This window comes from Oncorhynchus tshawytscha, linkage group LG27, assembly GCF_018296145.1.
Source record: "Oncorhynchus tshawytscha isolate Ot180627B linkage group LG27, Otsh_v2.0, whole genome shotgun sequence".
Lineage (NCBI taxonomy): Eukaryota > Metazoa > Chordata > Actinopteri > Salmoniformes > Salmonidae > Oncorhynchus > Oncorhynchus tshawytscha.
In genome coordinates, this window is record NC_056455.1 from 19,047,100 (window position 1) to 19,062,314 (window position 15,215).

General features: G+C 41.8%; 2 protein-coding genes across 2 annotated transcripts; both read left to right on the forward strand.

The window, feature by feature from the left end:
- Positions 1–912: 912 nt before the first annotated feature.
- Positions 913–6,529, forward strand: slc35b1 (solute carrier family 35 member B1). Its single transcript, XM_042307368.1, is given in 10 exon segments — positions 913–1,770; positions 2,256–2,359; positions 2,524–2,645; positions 2,735–2,765; positions 3,666–3,743; positions 3,746–3,822; positions 3,961–4,087; positions 4,693–4,799; positions 5,014–5,167; positions 5,459–6,529. Coding segments are annotated over 10 exon segments (975 nt in total). The 5' UTR covers positions 913–1,648; the 3' UTR covers positions 5,512–6,529.
- A 3,265-nt stretch (positions 6,530–9,794) lies between these two features.
- ndufa4a (NDUFA4 mitochondrial complex associated a) lies at positions 9,795–14,381 on the forward strand. The gene is made up of 4 exons (XM_024394012.2): positions 9,795–9,954; positions 13,446–13,531; positions 13,723–13,783; positions 14,183–14,381. The coding sequence occupies exons 1-4, from the start codon at positions 9,913–9,915 to the stop codon at positions 14,237–14,239; spliced, it is 246 nt and encodes an 81-aa protein (XP_024249780.1). The 5' UTR covers positions 9,795–9,912; the 3' UTR covers positions 14,240–14,381.
- Positions 14,382–15,215: the final 834 nt, after the last annotated feature.

Below are 15,215 nucleotides of genomic sequence, written 5' to 3' on the forward strand. Positions count from 1 at the left end.
GTAGATGAAAGGGAGGAGACAGGTTAAAGAAGGATTTTTAAGTCTTGGACATGGTTGTGTGTGTCCATTCAGAGGGTGAATGGGCAAGACAAAAGATGGAATGGGGTATGTCCATTTCTGAGTCCCAATGTTTATCATGATTTTGGATATTGTCTTTGTATTCTCTTGTCCCATTGATGGGGGTGAATGTATTGTTTTTGAATCAGTTTGTCAAGTAATTGTTCATTATGATAGACATTTCCCATATTTAAGGCCTAGTAGAATGTTTTTACAGTTGGTTTGTGAGTATACCTAGTGAGTACTCACTTTGTGACTTGACCTATCCCTTGCTCAGGTTGATGAGGAGCAATGTTTATGGCAATAGTGGCTGTTCCTATATCAGTTTGAAATGCATGTTGTGTCATGCATGAGCATGAACCTCTGCTCTCTTCTGATGTAAAGGTAGTCTGAATCATTTGGACATAGTTGTCTTTTCCCCCAGCTTCAGATAAGTTTTACCTTATTGTTTTGTGTGTAAAATGCATTGTATCACCAATATGTAGGTGTTATTCCATTACTTTCCTGTTTAAATGTAATGTTTTAAGCATTGAAGTTGTTTAAACATGTTTTTAGTTTGACAGTAGACACTAACATTAAATGGACATTAAACCAATAGTGAATGGGTTCAGTCATGATTATTGAACAATGCTAAAATGTGGTGCATTTCAATGTTGTTAAATTGTCTTCGACACGTGTAGCCGTGTCTCTGGAGTAGAAGCCCCGCCCATTCTCTAGTCCGTCTGTTTCAATGGCAGAATATTGTGGTTTATTGCCTTATTTGGACCAATAGAATCCATCCACATCCCTGTACGAAAAAAGACACGCGACAAGTTCGAGAAAGCCCCGCAAATGTTTTCAATAGTCGTCTGTGTAGACTGCCATTTAAATGAACAATAAATCAAAGAGTATAGATCATATATATTACAGCTGAATATTTTGATACATCAACAAAAATAAGAACATTTACGAGCTACCTTGTATACTGCATATAAGTTGATTCAAATGAGAAAACAAATCACATGGTTTATGCATAGTTATAAAATTGTAGCATCTGCGTTCTGCCAGCACTGTTTTATATGAATGGTATAGTAGCTACAAACTCAAGGCATATCCGTTGAGGGCTCCTAAATGAACCACTGAGGTCTTTGAGCCAGCTTGTTCTCTGACGTATCTCAATGAAAACAACTACACTCCGGTTTCCACCGGGAAAATTGTCTGAATGGGATGCCTTTGGCATAACCTGGTTTGGGACAGGAGTAACGTTTGCTAGTACGAGACCTGCAAATAAGGACATATATTCCGGATTCAACACTATACTGCGACAGCTGGATTGACAACAATGATGGATTTTGCTAATTGCTAACAACCAAACCAACAACGTTGGCTAACTAACGTCAGCTAGCTAACAGGGACATTTAGCTAAATCTTTGAAGAGGAACCACGGACTGATCTGTCGTCACATTAGCAACTGTCTGCCCAGTTAGGGTAACGTTACAGCGTCACCATTTCCGGGCTTGTGATATCTGGGATTGTGGAGCGGGACGTTGCTTTGAGGGGTACGGGGATCGGATCTGTATCGGTTTCCATACCTGGACAGCTAGAGGACAGCATGGCTGCAGGAAAGGGAGCGGGGAAGCCTTCGCTACTGCAGAACGAGCGTATACGATTCATTGTCTGTTTCCTCGGAGTCTTCGTTTGTTATTTTTACTATGGCATATTACAAGAAACAATGTAAGTAGTTTCCTGGTCTGACATCTGAGCGACATCATTGATTTCTAAACATAGGCTCTTGATGCACATTGCTTCATATGTTAGTTGGTGATGCTGTAGTGCAACAAGTTCATGTCATTATTGAATGTAGGCGAGCCAACTCTACAGAGCTGAAACTGTTCAAAAAACGATATCCCTATGTAGATATGTCTTGAATGGTATGTCACTCAAGGGTGAGGAATCTCATCTTGTTTCCAGTGATGATTTGTATCTTTAGTCAACCAGAGCAGACTACTAGTACCCCACACTGCCCTCTCATTCTCTTTTTATAGCCTACAGATACTCCACAGTTTAATTAACAAATAATTCCCTTGCTGAATATCAAGGCCTGTGTGTTGTTCTGTGTCACACCTGTTTTATTTGTAATAAGAAGTGGATTAACTCTGGATTAACATGAGTGGTTGCACTGATAAACTGTCATAATGCTGTTTGTCTGATTTACCCAGTACCCGAGGACAGTATGGTGAGGGGGAGAAGAAGGAGAAGTTTGTTTATGCCACAACGCTGGTATTCATCCAATGCATCATCAATGCTGGGTTTGCCAAGATCTGTGAGTAAACCACACATAGTCATCAATCGTGGCCTTTCCCTTCTGCCCAACACAGTTATCTCCAACATATCTTGCCCCCTGTGGGTGTTTGAATGGTCTGTTGGTATTGAATCTCCATGTATTATAGATGTCTCTTCTCTGCCTGCTCCCCATTAGTGATTCAGTTTTTGAGGGTTCCAGACCAGACCACACCAAGAGCTGGCTCTATGGAGTGTGTTCCCTGTCTTATCTTGGAGCCATGGTATCCAGCAACTCTGCCCTACAGTATGTCAACTACCCCACACAGGTCAGTCTTATCCCTCGCTGTCATCATCATAATTTGTTGTGATATTTTATTATTTTAATATCTAAACAACCTCTCTATTGTTGTCACAGGTGTTGGGGAAGTCTTGTAAGCCCATCCCAGGTAGGTATAATAATTTTTATTATTGCTCATCCTGACCCCACTCTCAACACCTGAATATGTAATTAAACAAGTCATATGCAGCCTTTGCTTGGTGACCAGTGCAGGTTTGAGGGGTTAGTTTGCCTTATTTTATTGCATGGCCTCTTACTGCAGCAGTGTGTCATGTTTCAGTGTCAGCCAGACTCCCTTATCTGCATTTCCAGTGCCATTTTTAAAGCTGCAATATGTAACGTTTTGGGTGACCGAACCAAATTCACATTGAAATATGAGTTATAGATTTGTCATTCTCATTTGCAAGCCAGTCTAAGAAGCGGTGTATCTGTTCTATGTGCACTATTTCTATCCTTCCCTTTCTTAAGTTTTGTTTTTGCATCTTTTACTTTGGGTTTTTGTATGGTACAATGATTATTTACACTATACATGGCTTGTTTTGTCACATACACTGACATTTGACAAACTATTAGAAGTTTAGCAACCAGGAAATATCTGTGTGATTTCTGCATATTGCACTTTTTTAAAATACACATCCCATCAGCCCTTCCAAACTCAGTGTCCCTGTTTAATGAACATACATTCTATTTGCATGCCCCTGCTGTGAGTCTCTGTCTCCCCATGTAGACTACTCTATGACTGCAAGTGTCATGCTAACAATAAGTACATGAGCCTAGTCTTCTGTCCCACCCAGTATGTTGCAATATGTAAACACTGTCTAGGTTAGTGTGTTCTATAGTAATACACTGACCAGTCTTATCCCTTGAGCACATGCAGCCCATTAATCTACACAGCCATGGTTTTTACCCCCTGGCTGACTTGTCTTTCTATGTGCACATCAACCTAATAGACCAGTGATGGCTGCTGCTGATAACTGCCCCTCACATCCCTTTGCCTTTGGTTCCACAGTGATGATTCTGGGTGTATTTGTACTGAGGAAGAAATACCCACTGGCCAAGTACCTGTGTGTGCTGTTGATTGTCAGCGGGTGGCCCTGTTCCTCTATAAACCCAACAAGAGTGTCACTTCCACAGAATCTGCTTTTGGCTTCGGGGAGATCCTGTTGGTGAGTGTAACTGTCCTCATCTGCCTGTGGTATTATCTCTGTAACCTCATCTGTGTTTCTCTCTGCCTATATGTGTATTTGCTGCCTGTGCCTCTGTGGGTTTGTAAATGTGACCTTCTCTCTCTCCCTGTATCCTAGCTGCTATCTCTGACCATGGACGGTTTGACTGGTGTGGCCCAGGACCACATGAGGAATCTCTTCCAGACCAGTGCCAACCACATGATGCTCAACATTAACATGTGGTCCACCCTGGTGCTGGGACTAGGTGAGACACCTGTTATCCCTCACTAGTGTGAAAATATACACTTTGTTTGATCTTTCTGCTTTTGTTTCTTCTGTATCTCTATCTCTGCCAGCTCCCCGTCTCTACTAAATACACCATTATTTATTCAATAAAATATCTTCATCTCAGATCTTCCTTCTCAGTTTAAGTGTCCCAATCTCATGCTTTTCTACAGCCTTACTTTTATCAAAACCCTTTTTTGGTTTTGGCCAAAGCAGTCCCCACTTCCCCAGTTCTATTCAACCCAATCAAACTGCTGTTACTGCCCTTTACCAGTAGGGAGAGCCCTTAATCCACTGATTTTGATTTTGAACAGGCATTTTCACCATAAAGTCATGGAACCAAATCTCAGCATGGGTTTGATTCCAAAATAATTAAAATAATTCATTGGCTTCTCCCCCATTTGTAGCAGAAGAAAAGGCTAACCAATCTTATAACTTGAGATTAAAAAATAAGAATCAAACAGCCTAGTTAAATAAAGGTTACATTTAAAAATAAAAAAAAAGCAATTGTTACATGCAGGAAAAAAAAAATTTATGCTGAATTGTGTCACTTTCAGTAAATGATCCCATGTGTTTTTCTTTCAGGGGTGTTGTGGACAGGTGAGGTATGGGACTTCCTGAGCTTCACAGACCGTCACCCCAGCATCTTCTGGAACATCCTTTTGTTTGGAATAACTAGTGCTTTAGGCCAGGTGGGTCTCACATGGGTGTGACTGTGTGTGTGTTAAAAGGAAAACATTTCCATGTCTGCAAATCACATTCTACATTTTAATTGGTTCACATGCGTGTGATTCTTATGGATAAGTGCCAGTATCTGGTTTACAGTGGTCTTTCTCTATTTTGCTCTCATTCTCATTGCAGTGGGTCTTTTATAGTAACAGTCATTCACTCCTCTTCCTCTCTTAGACCTTCATCTTCATGACTGTGGTGTACTTCGGCCCTCTCACCTGCTCCATCGTCACTACCACACGGAAGTTCTTTACCATCCTGGGCTCTGTCCTTCTGTTCGGCAACGTCCTCAACACCATGCAGTGGGTCGGCACTATCCTGGTGTTCCTTGGTGAGTAACAACATTAACTTGTTAACTCTTAATACACCTCTGATGTTGTGACTATCTCTCTGTTTCAAGCTCTCTCTCTCTCTCGCCATCTCCCTCCACCATGTGCTCATGTGTCTGTAGTAACTTTATGCTTCACCTCATAGTTGAAATGCTGAGACTGCTCTTCAGCTGCTTATGGAGATGTTCCATTAGAGCTCATAGGCCTCAACTAGTAGTGAAGTCTCTTTTTGGTTGATGAGATGACTAGACACCTCTACTGTCTTAATTGTATCATGTGCTTTTTCATTTAAGGTCTCGGGTTTGATGCCAAATTTGGCAAGACACCAAAGAAGACCACACACTAAGGAACCTGGAATATGTCATTGCAAAACTGACAAACTGAAAGTCCAGTGGACAGAAATCCATCTCTCTCTGATTTTCTTACCACATCCTGCCTAGGCAGTACACCTACATACACTTAGTCATTGTTAGTTACCATATTATAATTTTTTGTTTTTACATAATCATGAAAGAAGTCCCTATGTTTTCAAACGTTCCCATTCTCCGGAACCTACTAAGACAGACAAGCATCATCAAATTAGACCGCAAGACCACATCCACATGAAGAGTAAATGGGGCAGAATGAGATGGGTGGGCCGAGGAAAGATGACCACATGCACGTCAAATCCCTTGTGGTTGTTGAGGCTGCTTCTCCCTTTGGACTACATCTGAACCACACAGGCCTATGAATCTCAGCTCCAAGATTTACCTCATGAACTCTTCACCAAGGAATGCCTGGTTTTCACTGGGATTTGTAACCGTAGTAAAGATATTGGTTACAGAAAAACAGCCTAATAAACGAGTTGATTGTCTTGTCAGTTAGAGGAGTTTTCCAAGTAAAACTCTATTGTCAGATCTCAAGTTGTTGAGACCTGCACAAGATTCTGAATGTTGACATGCTGTAGATGAGGAGTTTTAACACTTCCATGTAGTTGACTCAGGATGTTAGTCTTCATTTCCATTATTATCTTGGCAGACAACTAGCCTCTCTGTATTATGGAAATAATAAACATAAAATACTGTAAATGAACCAATTTGTTTGATACTCATGACCAATCTGACAGCTAAATCTTGTTGCTTTTAAAAATAAAAGTAGGATATGCCATGAATACATAGTAAAAGGAAAACCATAATATGGTATCAGCATAGTTATGTTTAATAAATTGCTTTATTGAATGTTTTGGCCAAACTGGATGAAAATCTACCAACGTACAATTATTTTCCAGAGAAATAAAACCAGATGAAATTAAACAGAGGAGACATGATTTGGCTTGAATCTGTGTTTTGATATGACAATTAAACATGTTTTCCATTGTTCTAGGATTGGAACATCAGGCTGACAATGACCTTGTTCTTTCTCAAAATGATAAATGTATCATGTAAGCATGTCATGGGAGTGCATTTGTTTGACTTAATACTGAAAGACTTTTGGAAGGTTTGTTCATTGTAGTCTATCAAATTATGTCTACTTCACTGGTTGGAACTTTCCCACACAGCATCATAGACAGGCTGTGCAGAAACTCTTATGAGTTTCTCATATGTTAATGACCAATTTTCAGTGAAAATACAATTCAGAGGAAACTAACATTGGTAGATGTTGGCGAGGCAATCTGATTAACAGGGTGAGCTGCAGGACACTGGCAGAGCACACAGAAAACTAAATTGTCCAGCTCACTGTTTGGGCAAGCTATCCCGAGGTCCTGCTGATAGTGACAATGAATTACAACACATGTAGTGTGAGGATGCTGTTCTCTGATGTAGCATCACCCTTATAATATACAAGAATGCTGTCAAATAGCAGTAGTTGAACAGTACTATACTGTTTTAAAGCCTCCTTCGTTCAACACCAGAGGACCTGATGGTGCAGTGGTTTGGATGCAGGTTTGAGTCCCGGTCGGGCTACCCCAAAAAATTGCTGTGTTATCAGAAGTGGGATGATGTCGTTGTGCTCTTCCTAGGGGATAGTGTTGCATCCCACCTAGTTAAGAGCTTCCGACAGCTAGGCATAGTGGCTCAGGTATTGGATGAACAGATGAAGGGATAGTTTGAGTGCAGCCTGGTCTACCCCTGAAGACGCTGGAGTATCATTACTGAAAGTTCTGTAGGTGTGTGAGACAGAGTCAAGTGAAAGTAATCTTCCATCCCTCTACAAATATTCTCCCATTAATGCTTCTGTTGTATGACTGGTGGGAGTCATCTTCAAACCTACTGAGGCCTTGTTCAAATACTTTGAAAAAGCATCCTTCCTTATTCCCTTCCTTGAAGTAGGCTAATCAGTGATTGAATATAATCAGATATAATTGGACTGGTAAAAGGTTTAGTAGGTTGAGGTACTTTATTTACTGTCAGATGACAAACATATTATGTGGTGGGATGAACTAAACCATCTCTGCCTACTGGTTGAAAATTAAACTGCAGTGTAAAATTTATTTTTTTGAAGAAGGAGAGGAATGGAGACTTTGATCAAGGGAGAAGGAAAGTGAGTCCCATGAGAGGATAAAAACTAGATGTATGTTGGGAGAAGTGCAATATTATCACATGGGGATGTATTTTTGGAATACGGTGGAAGAATGGAGGGAAAGAGAGGGGTGGTGGTTGAAGAGAGTGAGTGTGGCAGAGGGTGAGATTGAATCTGTTGAAGATGGTGAAAAAAAAGGGAGATGGGAGGTGGAAGAAGGCTGGTAGCAAGTGCAAACAGAGTGAGCCGTACACTGGATCCAGTTCTGGAGGCGAAATGGAAGTGAATGAGGGTGAATTACCAGAGGTGGCCCAGTTTTTGGTACCAGGTTTGGTGAGGTTCTTGGAGCCTGAGCCTTGTACCGATGGTCAGGATAAATATGGGTCTGTTACAGTAGGAGTGACATTTTTGGAAAAGTAGTCCCCTGCTTTTTGGCTGATCCATATGTGGTTTCAGGGTGGGTGATAACGGAGTTGGGTGCTGTGTAGTCGGTGTAGATAACCCAAAGTGGGCTTGTGATAATTATTTGTATTTCTGTCAGTCAGAGGGAGCAGGAGCCACGCGGGAGGCACACGAATGGGGACAAGAGTGATGACATGTTTTTTCTCAAGAACAGGGTGCCATTGAAAGGAGTGATTACTGGGGTAGCGGTAAATGTGAATGTGGACCAGATGAAGGGGAAGATACCCGGTGTTTGTGATGCTTGTCGTTTGGTGCGACGCAGACAGGGTGGCGTGAGTGGTGAAACAGAGGAGTCATTATCTGTTCTTTTGAGTTTTGATGTTTTTTTGAAAGTCTTTGTATTTTTTGACAAAGTGATGTTAGAATATTTCATTTAATCCCAAGATAAAACATAGCAGTGTGAACAGACTTTTGGAGTAAACAATTAACAAGTCAATAACTGAATCCATGTGCAAAAGGTATGAGGAGGTAGGCGAATAATTACAATTTTGCCTGACAAAGTGATGTTAGGATATTTCAGTAATCCCGTACAAGCTTTTGTGCTGAATCCATTGGGTTGATACAAGTGTCAAGCTTATGGGCATGTGGCAGCAGTGTGTAGGAGGTAGGTTCCTAGGTGTGAGAAGTATGAAGAAGGGCATGAGACAAAGGAATGTGTAGTATTGGGAAAGAAGCGCTATATGTTAATTGTAGGGATGCCCATGGATCAGAAGTGTCTTTGCGAGAGAGGAAGGTTGAGGTTACCAGGATTAGAGAAGTGCAGAGGGTGTCGTATACTGAAGCAGTGAAGAAAGTAGGGGAAGATGGTTCAAGGGGGAGGGATCCTGAGAGGATCTGTGTGAGTCGTAGATCTGTGCCAGCACAGAAGGATAGGCCTATGAGTGACATATGCTTCAGTAAGAATGGCTTCTTAACATTTATAGCAATGGTTATCAACCACAGGGATGGAATGTAAGTCCCAGAAAATAGAGGTTCTGGTGGCAGCTGCAGAGAAATATTTGGGTGTACAAGATTTTGACTTCAGAAGAGTTACAAGGTGTGTTGAGTGGTGGTGTCCAGATAGGGTTTTAAATATTGGAATTGGGTGGTGGGTTTATAATCATTAGATGACAGTTTTTTCTTCATATTATTGTATTTAATTTTGTTCCGTAAAGCATAAGGGATTTAGACCCGAGTATAGTTAGTGGCAGTAGTGCAACATATATTGGATGGATGCCAACCGCCGTTAAACCACACCAAAGAAGAAGAACGAGTTGAGGACTCAAGGGCGTGAGGAATCTCCACAGACAGAACAATGAGACAGATATTTCACGGATGTATAAATGTGAAGCATCCGGTTGGTGTTTCCACTCACTACCAGATATGGTGACGAGGAAGCTAAGTGGCCGGCAGTGGGAGAAGATTGAACGAGATGGACTTTGGCCGAGATTCTGCAAATTTTCTCATCGCTGAAACATTTTATCTCCATACAGGTTTCTGTTTCCAAAACTAGAATCTGTAGACTTTACTCTTTGCCAAAGAAAAAGAACATGCATTGTTTAGAAGGAGTGCAAGGGCGAATGGATCTCACTGGCTCGTGATTTGCTCCCACCTCCTTGCTTGTTCGACCCACTATGATTCGTTCATCTGCTCCCATTGGAAACGACAGACTGTGGTCTATCTTGGGTTAGTTATAAAAATCATTGATGTCTCTGAAACGCATCTGAAAATACGCTCAGCTACTTCCTGGCAAGGCCTACATTAATCCGGTTATTTCTGTACAAATTGGGAGAAGTAAACCCTCACAATGCTGAGCACAGTTAGCCGGCAACTTAAAAGCCACCCAGCAGTAAGTACATGTGAAATCGGGAAGTTTGCTAAATCGTATAGATTTTTTGGGGGGGGGGGGATTTGCGTCGTTCTAACGTTAACTTCGAAGCTAACCACATCGCGACTTTTAACACATTACTTGTTACCCCCAAATGTCGCCTTTTTGCCATGTATTGTTTCGTTTTTGGAAAAAGACCAGATTGAATATAACGATATGGTGTTTGCTGCATTGATCGTTGATTGACAAGTGATGGCATTTACCACAGACCGAAACGGCCTTGTTTGCTAACTAGTTAGCTACTGTAGCCAGTTGGCGCCAGTATGGGGTATGTACTTGAAAGGGCAAGGTCTCAAAAATAATTGAATGTATAGTTACTATTATTTACACTTTTTAAGTGGGAGGGAGGGAGCGAGCGTGTTTAGCTAAGTTAGATGGTTAGTTGTTGGAATTGCGACCAAAAAAGGCCTCAACTCGGTCAAGGACGAGGCGGTTAACCGAGGACATAACGTTACTAGCTCTATGAAACCACTTATTTTTTTAAATGACATTTTATTTGGTGTACATTGGGTAACTGTAGTCTTGGGACTTTAGCGAAAGTATTTTTTTGGGGGGGGAGGAAAGCAATCGAGTTAACTAAATATTTTTAGATTACCCTCGGTCCTGCCATTATGCTCCTGACGTTGCAGGTAATCGGCTCCACCAGAGGTCGGGAGTATTATTATTTTTTTCATGTGGAGTGCCAATTTACAATTTATCTAACCAGTTATGGTTTTCATGCACATTTTCCTGGAACATTTTAATTTCCATTACAATAACGTATTTGTTTAGTATTGCCAACTAGGTAAAAAATAATCAACATAAAGCCAACATAACATTGCAAGTAAATAATATCCTGATTAAACTAAATATCATGTAAATCACATTGACTATGCATGAAGGTTTGTTCATTTCCTGTTCTTCAATAGCTTTAATCTCTCTACTCTGTCTGCAACGAACTTGAAACATTGTATTAACTGGGTCTGGCCCACAGTTTGAACTGGCAACTATATCAACTCTTCTAGGTCCTCCAGAGTTTAATGAGCCACTGGATCAGAGCATTACTTTTTTTATTTTCACGCCGAGGCTTGGTGGTTATCGACAGTGAGCAAGCTGGAAAGATTTTTCGAATACAGTGAGCAACTAACTATTGTCATTCTCAATGGATGTAAAGTAAACAGACTGTTGACTTGCTGTTTGAGGAAGAGAAAATAAAGACTTTGAGAAGCTCCACAGCTCATTAATGGTGGTGAGTTAAGACCATCAGAAATACTATCGGACATCCCCAAATGGGCACATTCATACATTTGCGTGTAGGCCAGGTAGCCTAGATTTACTTCTGTGTAATCAGGTGTGCGTCCTTACTCAACATTGACAGGAGCGCCCCAAACATAATACAATGAATAAATTGACCAAACTTGTAAATGGAATGAAATAAGTGTAGAATACATTGTGAGCTCTGTAAACTTGTCCGCTCCGACAATGAGAATGGTAAACGACTAATAATAATATATTTTATTAACTTAAATTACCGTTACCAAACAAACGTAGATTGGAATTGATGTCAAATGTACCACTGGTCATAAGTCCCCTTTTCAGGACCCTGTCTTTCAAAGATAATTTGTAAAAATACCCAACTTCACAGATCTTCATTGTAAAGGGTTTAAACATCGTTCCCCATGCTTGTTCAATGAACCATAAACAATTAATGAACATGCACCTGTGGAATGATCGTTAAGACACTAACAGCTTACAGACAGTAGGCAATTAAGGTCACAGTAATGAAAACTTAGGACACTAAAGAGGGCTTTCTACTGACTCTGAAAAACACCAAAAGAAAGATGCCCAGGGTCCCTGCTCATCTGCGTGAACGTGCCTTAGGCATGCTGCAAGGAGGCATGAAGGACTGCAGATGTGGCCAGGGGAATAAATTGCAATGACCGTACTGTGAGACGCCTAAGACAGCGCTATAGGGAGACAGGACGGACAGCTGATCGTCCTCGTGGTGGCAAACCTCGTGTATCACCTGCACAGGATCGTTACATCCGAACCTCACACCTGCGGGACAGGTACAGGATGGCAACAACAACTGCCCGAGTTATACCAAGAATGCACAATCCCTCCATCAGTGCTCAGACTGTCTGCAGTAGGCTGAAGGAGGCAGGACTGAGGGCTTGTAGGCCTGTTGTCTGGTGAGGACCTGCCATCACCGGCAACAACGTTGCCTATGGGCACAAACCCACCGTCACTGGACCAGACAGGACTGAAAAAAGTCTCAGTGCTCTTCACTGACGAGTCATGGTTTTGTCTCACCAGGGGTGATGGTCGGATTTGTGATTATCGTGGAAGGAATGAGGGTTACACCGAGGCCTGTACTCTGGAGCAGGATCGATTTGGAGGTGGAGGGTTCGTCATGGTCTGGGGCAGTGTGCCCCAGCATCATCTGCCTGCAATGACAAGCTCCGTCTATCTCAACGCTGTGCTTTACAGGGAAGACATCCTCCCTCATGTGGTACCTTTCCTGCAGGCTCATCCTAACATGACCCTCCAGCATGACAATGCCACCAGCCATACTGCTCATTCTGTGTGTGATTTCCTGCAAGACATGAATGTCAGTGTTCTGCCACGGCCAGCGAAGAGCCCAGATCTCAATCCCATTGATCATGACTGGGACCTGTTGGATCGGAGGGTGAGGGCTAGGGCCATTTCACCCAGAAATGCCAGGAACTTGCAGGTGTCTTGGTGGAAGAGTGGGATAACATCTCACAGCAAGAACTGGCATATCTGGTGCAGTCCATGAGGACTGCAGCTGGTAGCCACACTAGATGCTGACTGTTACTTTAGATTTTGACCCCCCTTGTTCAGGGACACCCCCACCCGGTTTGTCCATCTTATGTTCATAAAAAAATTGGCTTACAATAAATTTTGGTTTGAAAGTAATCGTGTGAATCAAAGGGCAAACCAATTCACACAATGAAGTTATGAAACAATGAATGCACCTGAATTGGCGGTAGAGAGCAGATTCTGGAGAGACACAAACCTTGAACATCTAAGCCACACTTACCTTCTTCACTCAACATTTTTTAATTATACCTAAGACACATTTTCTTCACACATACTATAGGCCAAAGGAATACTCTCACAAACAGCTTCATGTCCAAAGCAGTAGCCATTTATGGAAAACCAATGGAATTTAGTTTGTTTTCAAATTTTTCTCAAATACCCTCACGGCACCTGTGTCTTGCGTTGTCAATGCTCATCTTAGTGTGATGAACTGTGCCATCCCCAGCGGCCTCCGTAATGGATTAATCCACTGAGACGGGCACGAATCAGACAGGTGTCTACTGTGCCATTTAAAATTAAAAAAAACATCTATCGACCAGTTGACTGAATGGGGTCAGCCATTTTTCCCTTGATTGCCACCTTACCCTGTCCTCTATTATTCCCCCTAAACTATTTTCTATTCCCTCCAGCTGGTCCCCCTTTTCATCTTCATCGGTGGTGGGACGGTTATGTCTGGAGCGTATCTCTTGCGCCTGGCAATGGGACCCCATGTCAGGTAAGGGCCCTTGTAGAACACACTGCTAATAAGGCTCCATTCCAAATGGAGAACATCTGAAATGAGAACCACATAGTAACTGGATTGACCTTGAGTGTTTTAGTCTTAAGTCAGACGCTGGTGGCAATTTCAATGTGCAGGACGGGTATATTGTTATTAGTTAAACTTTTCATTTCAATATGTTGTTGTAGTTGGAATCGCAATGGCAACCCCGAGCCATGGAACAAGACGGAACCCACACAGCAGCACAAGGTAGGTCACTCACTTGCAGGATGATCTGTTATGTCTGGATATTAATGTATCACGATGGTCAGTGCATTAAACTTGGTCTCTGCTGCACATGGTAGTCTTGAGGGAACATGTTAATGTAGTGGCTTGAGCCAAAAATGTCATTGAGCTGTTGTCTGATTCCACTCATCCCATAGTAGAATTAATTATACAGTATAATCCTGTTAGTTTAGTAAGTAATCTGATCAACCAATCTAATTGTCAGTTACAACAACAAAGCAAGTTTGACACTGACTGAATAACAAACCTGGGAATGATTCAGAAAGTAAAGGCAGGTTTTTGCTGAGAATAACTGTTATTCATCAATATTTGATTTCTGATGGTCTTTCCTTAAACTTTATTGTTCCTTTATTTCATTCATAGTTTTACTCAGTGAACATGGACTACAGCAAGCTGAAGAAAGAGGGTCCTGACTTCTAAACTCTTCTGCTGGACCAAAGGATTGAGGAAAAAAATGACTTATTCTGACACTGACTTCCCTTACACCTCTAACTTAAAACCAGTGGATGCAAAGAGGCTAAACCGCACAAGTTCTGTCCCCTTTGACCTTTTAACCATGTTTTTTCCCTCATACCTCATGGTTGTGCAGCAATAAAGTGAAGGAGTCTTTTCTCCTGTGTACAGAGAATTATGTCTGTATTTCTTTTTAGTCTGTGTTTGAAAGGGTTCAGGCTGATTTAATCCTAAAACATGATATTCTGGTACCAAGTTATAAGTTTGTTCTGGTTTGAAATCATGAAGTCAGTCATTTTTGTTAGCCCACACTAGCTTGACTGTCAATATTTTGCTCTTGTTTTTGCCTCATGCCACCTTTTTGTCCTTGCCCTCCTTTTCCACCTGGCGGCTCTGTCTGCGTACATGTACATCATAATACACTTAACTACGCTCCCGTGTGTAATTTACAGTATGACAACATGCTTTGTCCTGCATATGCTCACCCACAAGTTATCAGATGAGCCCTTGACATGCTTGTGCTGTGTGCCTTTGATAGATCTTCACATGGTCTGACCATCTGTTCAAGGCTGCACTGCACCATTATAGGCCATGTTGTCTGAAGGTCTGCAATCACTCACTGACTAAAACCAGGCAGGTGGGAGTAAAGGATAACAGACAAACTATAAAGGTTGGCCTTGTATTAGCAACCAATAAAGCAATGATAATGTTCCCAAGAGTAATAAATGGAGCAGATAAAACCGGCTTCTCAGGGAGACTGGTGCGGAGGTGTTTCTCCTAGAATGTCATGGCTCTGCCTGATGAGTTTGTCAATGTCATCAGGTCACACTGCGTCTCTCAGGCTGGGAAAACTGAAAAGGATGTGCAGCCAACACAACACTGGAAATGTCAAGGATGGCTTCACATTGGCATAGAACTCCACATATAAGAACTTCTCCAACCC

Coding starts and splice junctions, on each gene's coding strand:
- ndufa4a (XM_024394012.2), top strand. CDS start 9,913: ATGCTGAGCACAGTTAGCCGGCAACTTAAAAGCCACCCAGCA. Junction 9,955..13,445: donor AACTTAAAAGCCACCCAGCA/GTAAGTACATGT, acceptor TATTCCCTCCAG/CTGGTCCCCCTTTTCATCTT. Junction 13,784..14,182: donor AACCCACACAGCAGCACAAG/GTAGGTCACTCA, acceptor TTTCATTCATAG/TTTTACTCAGTGAACATGGA.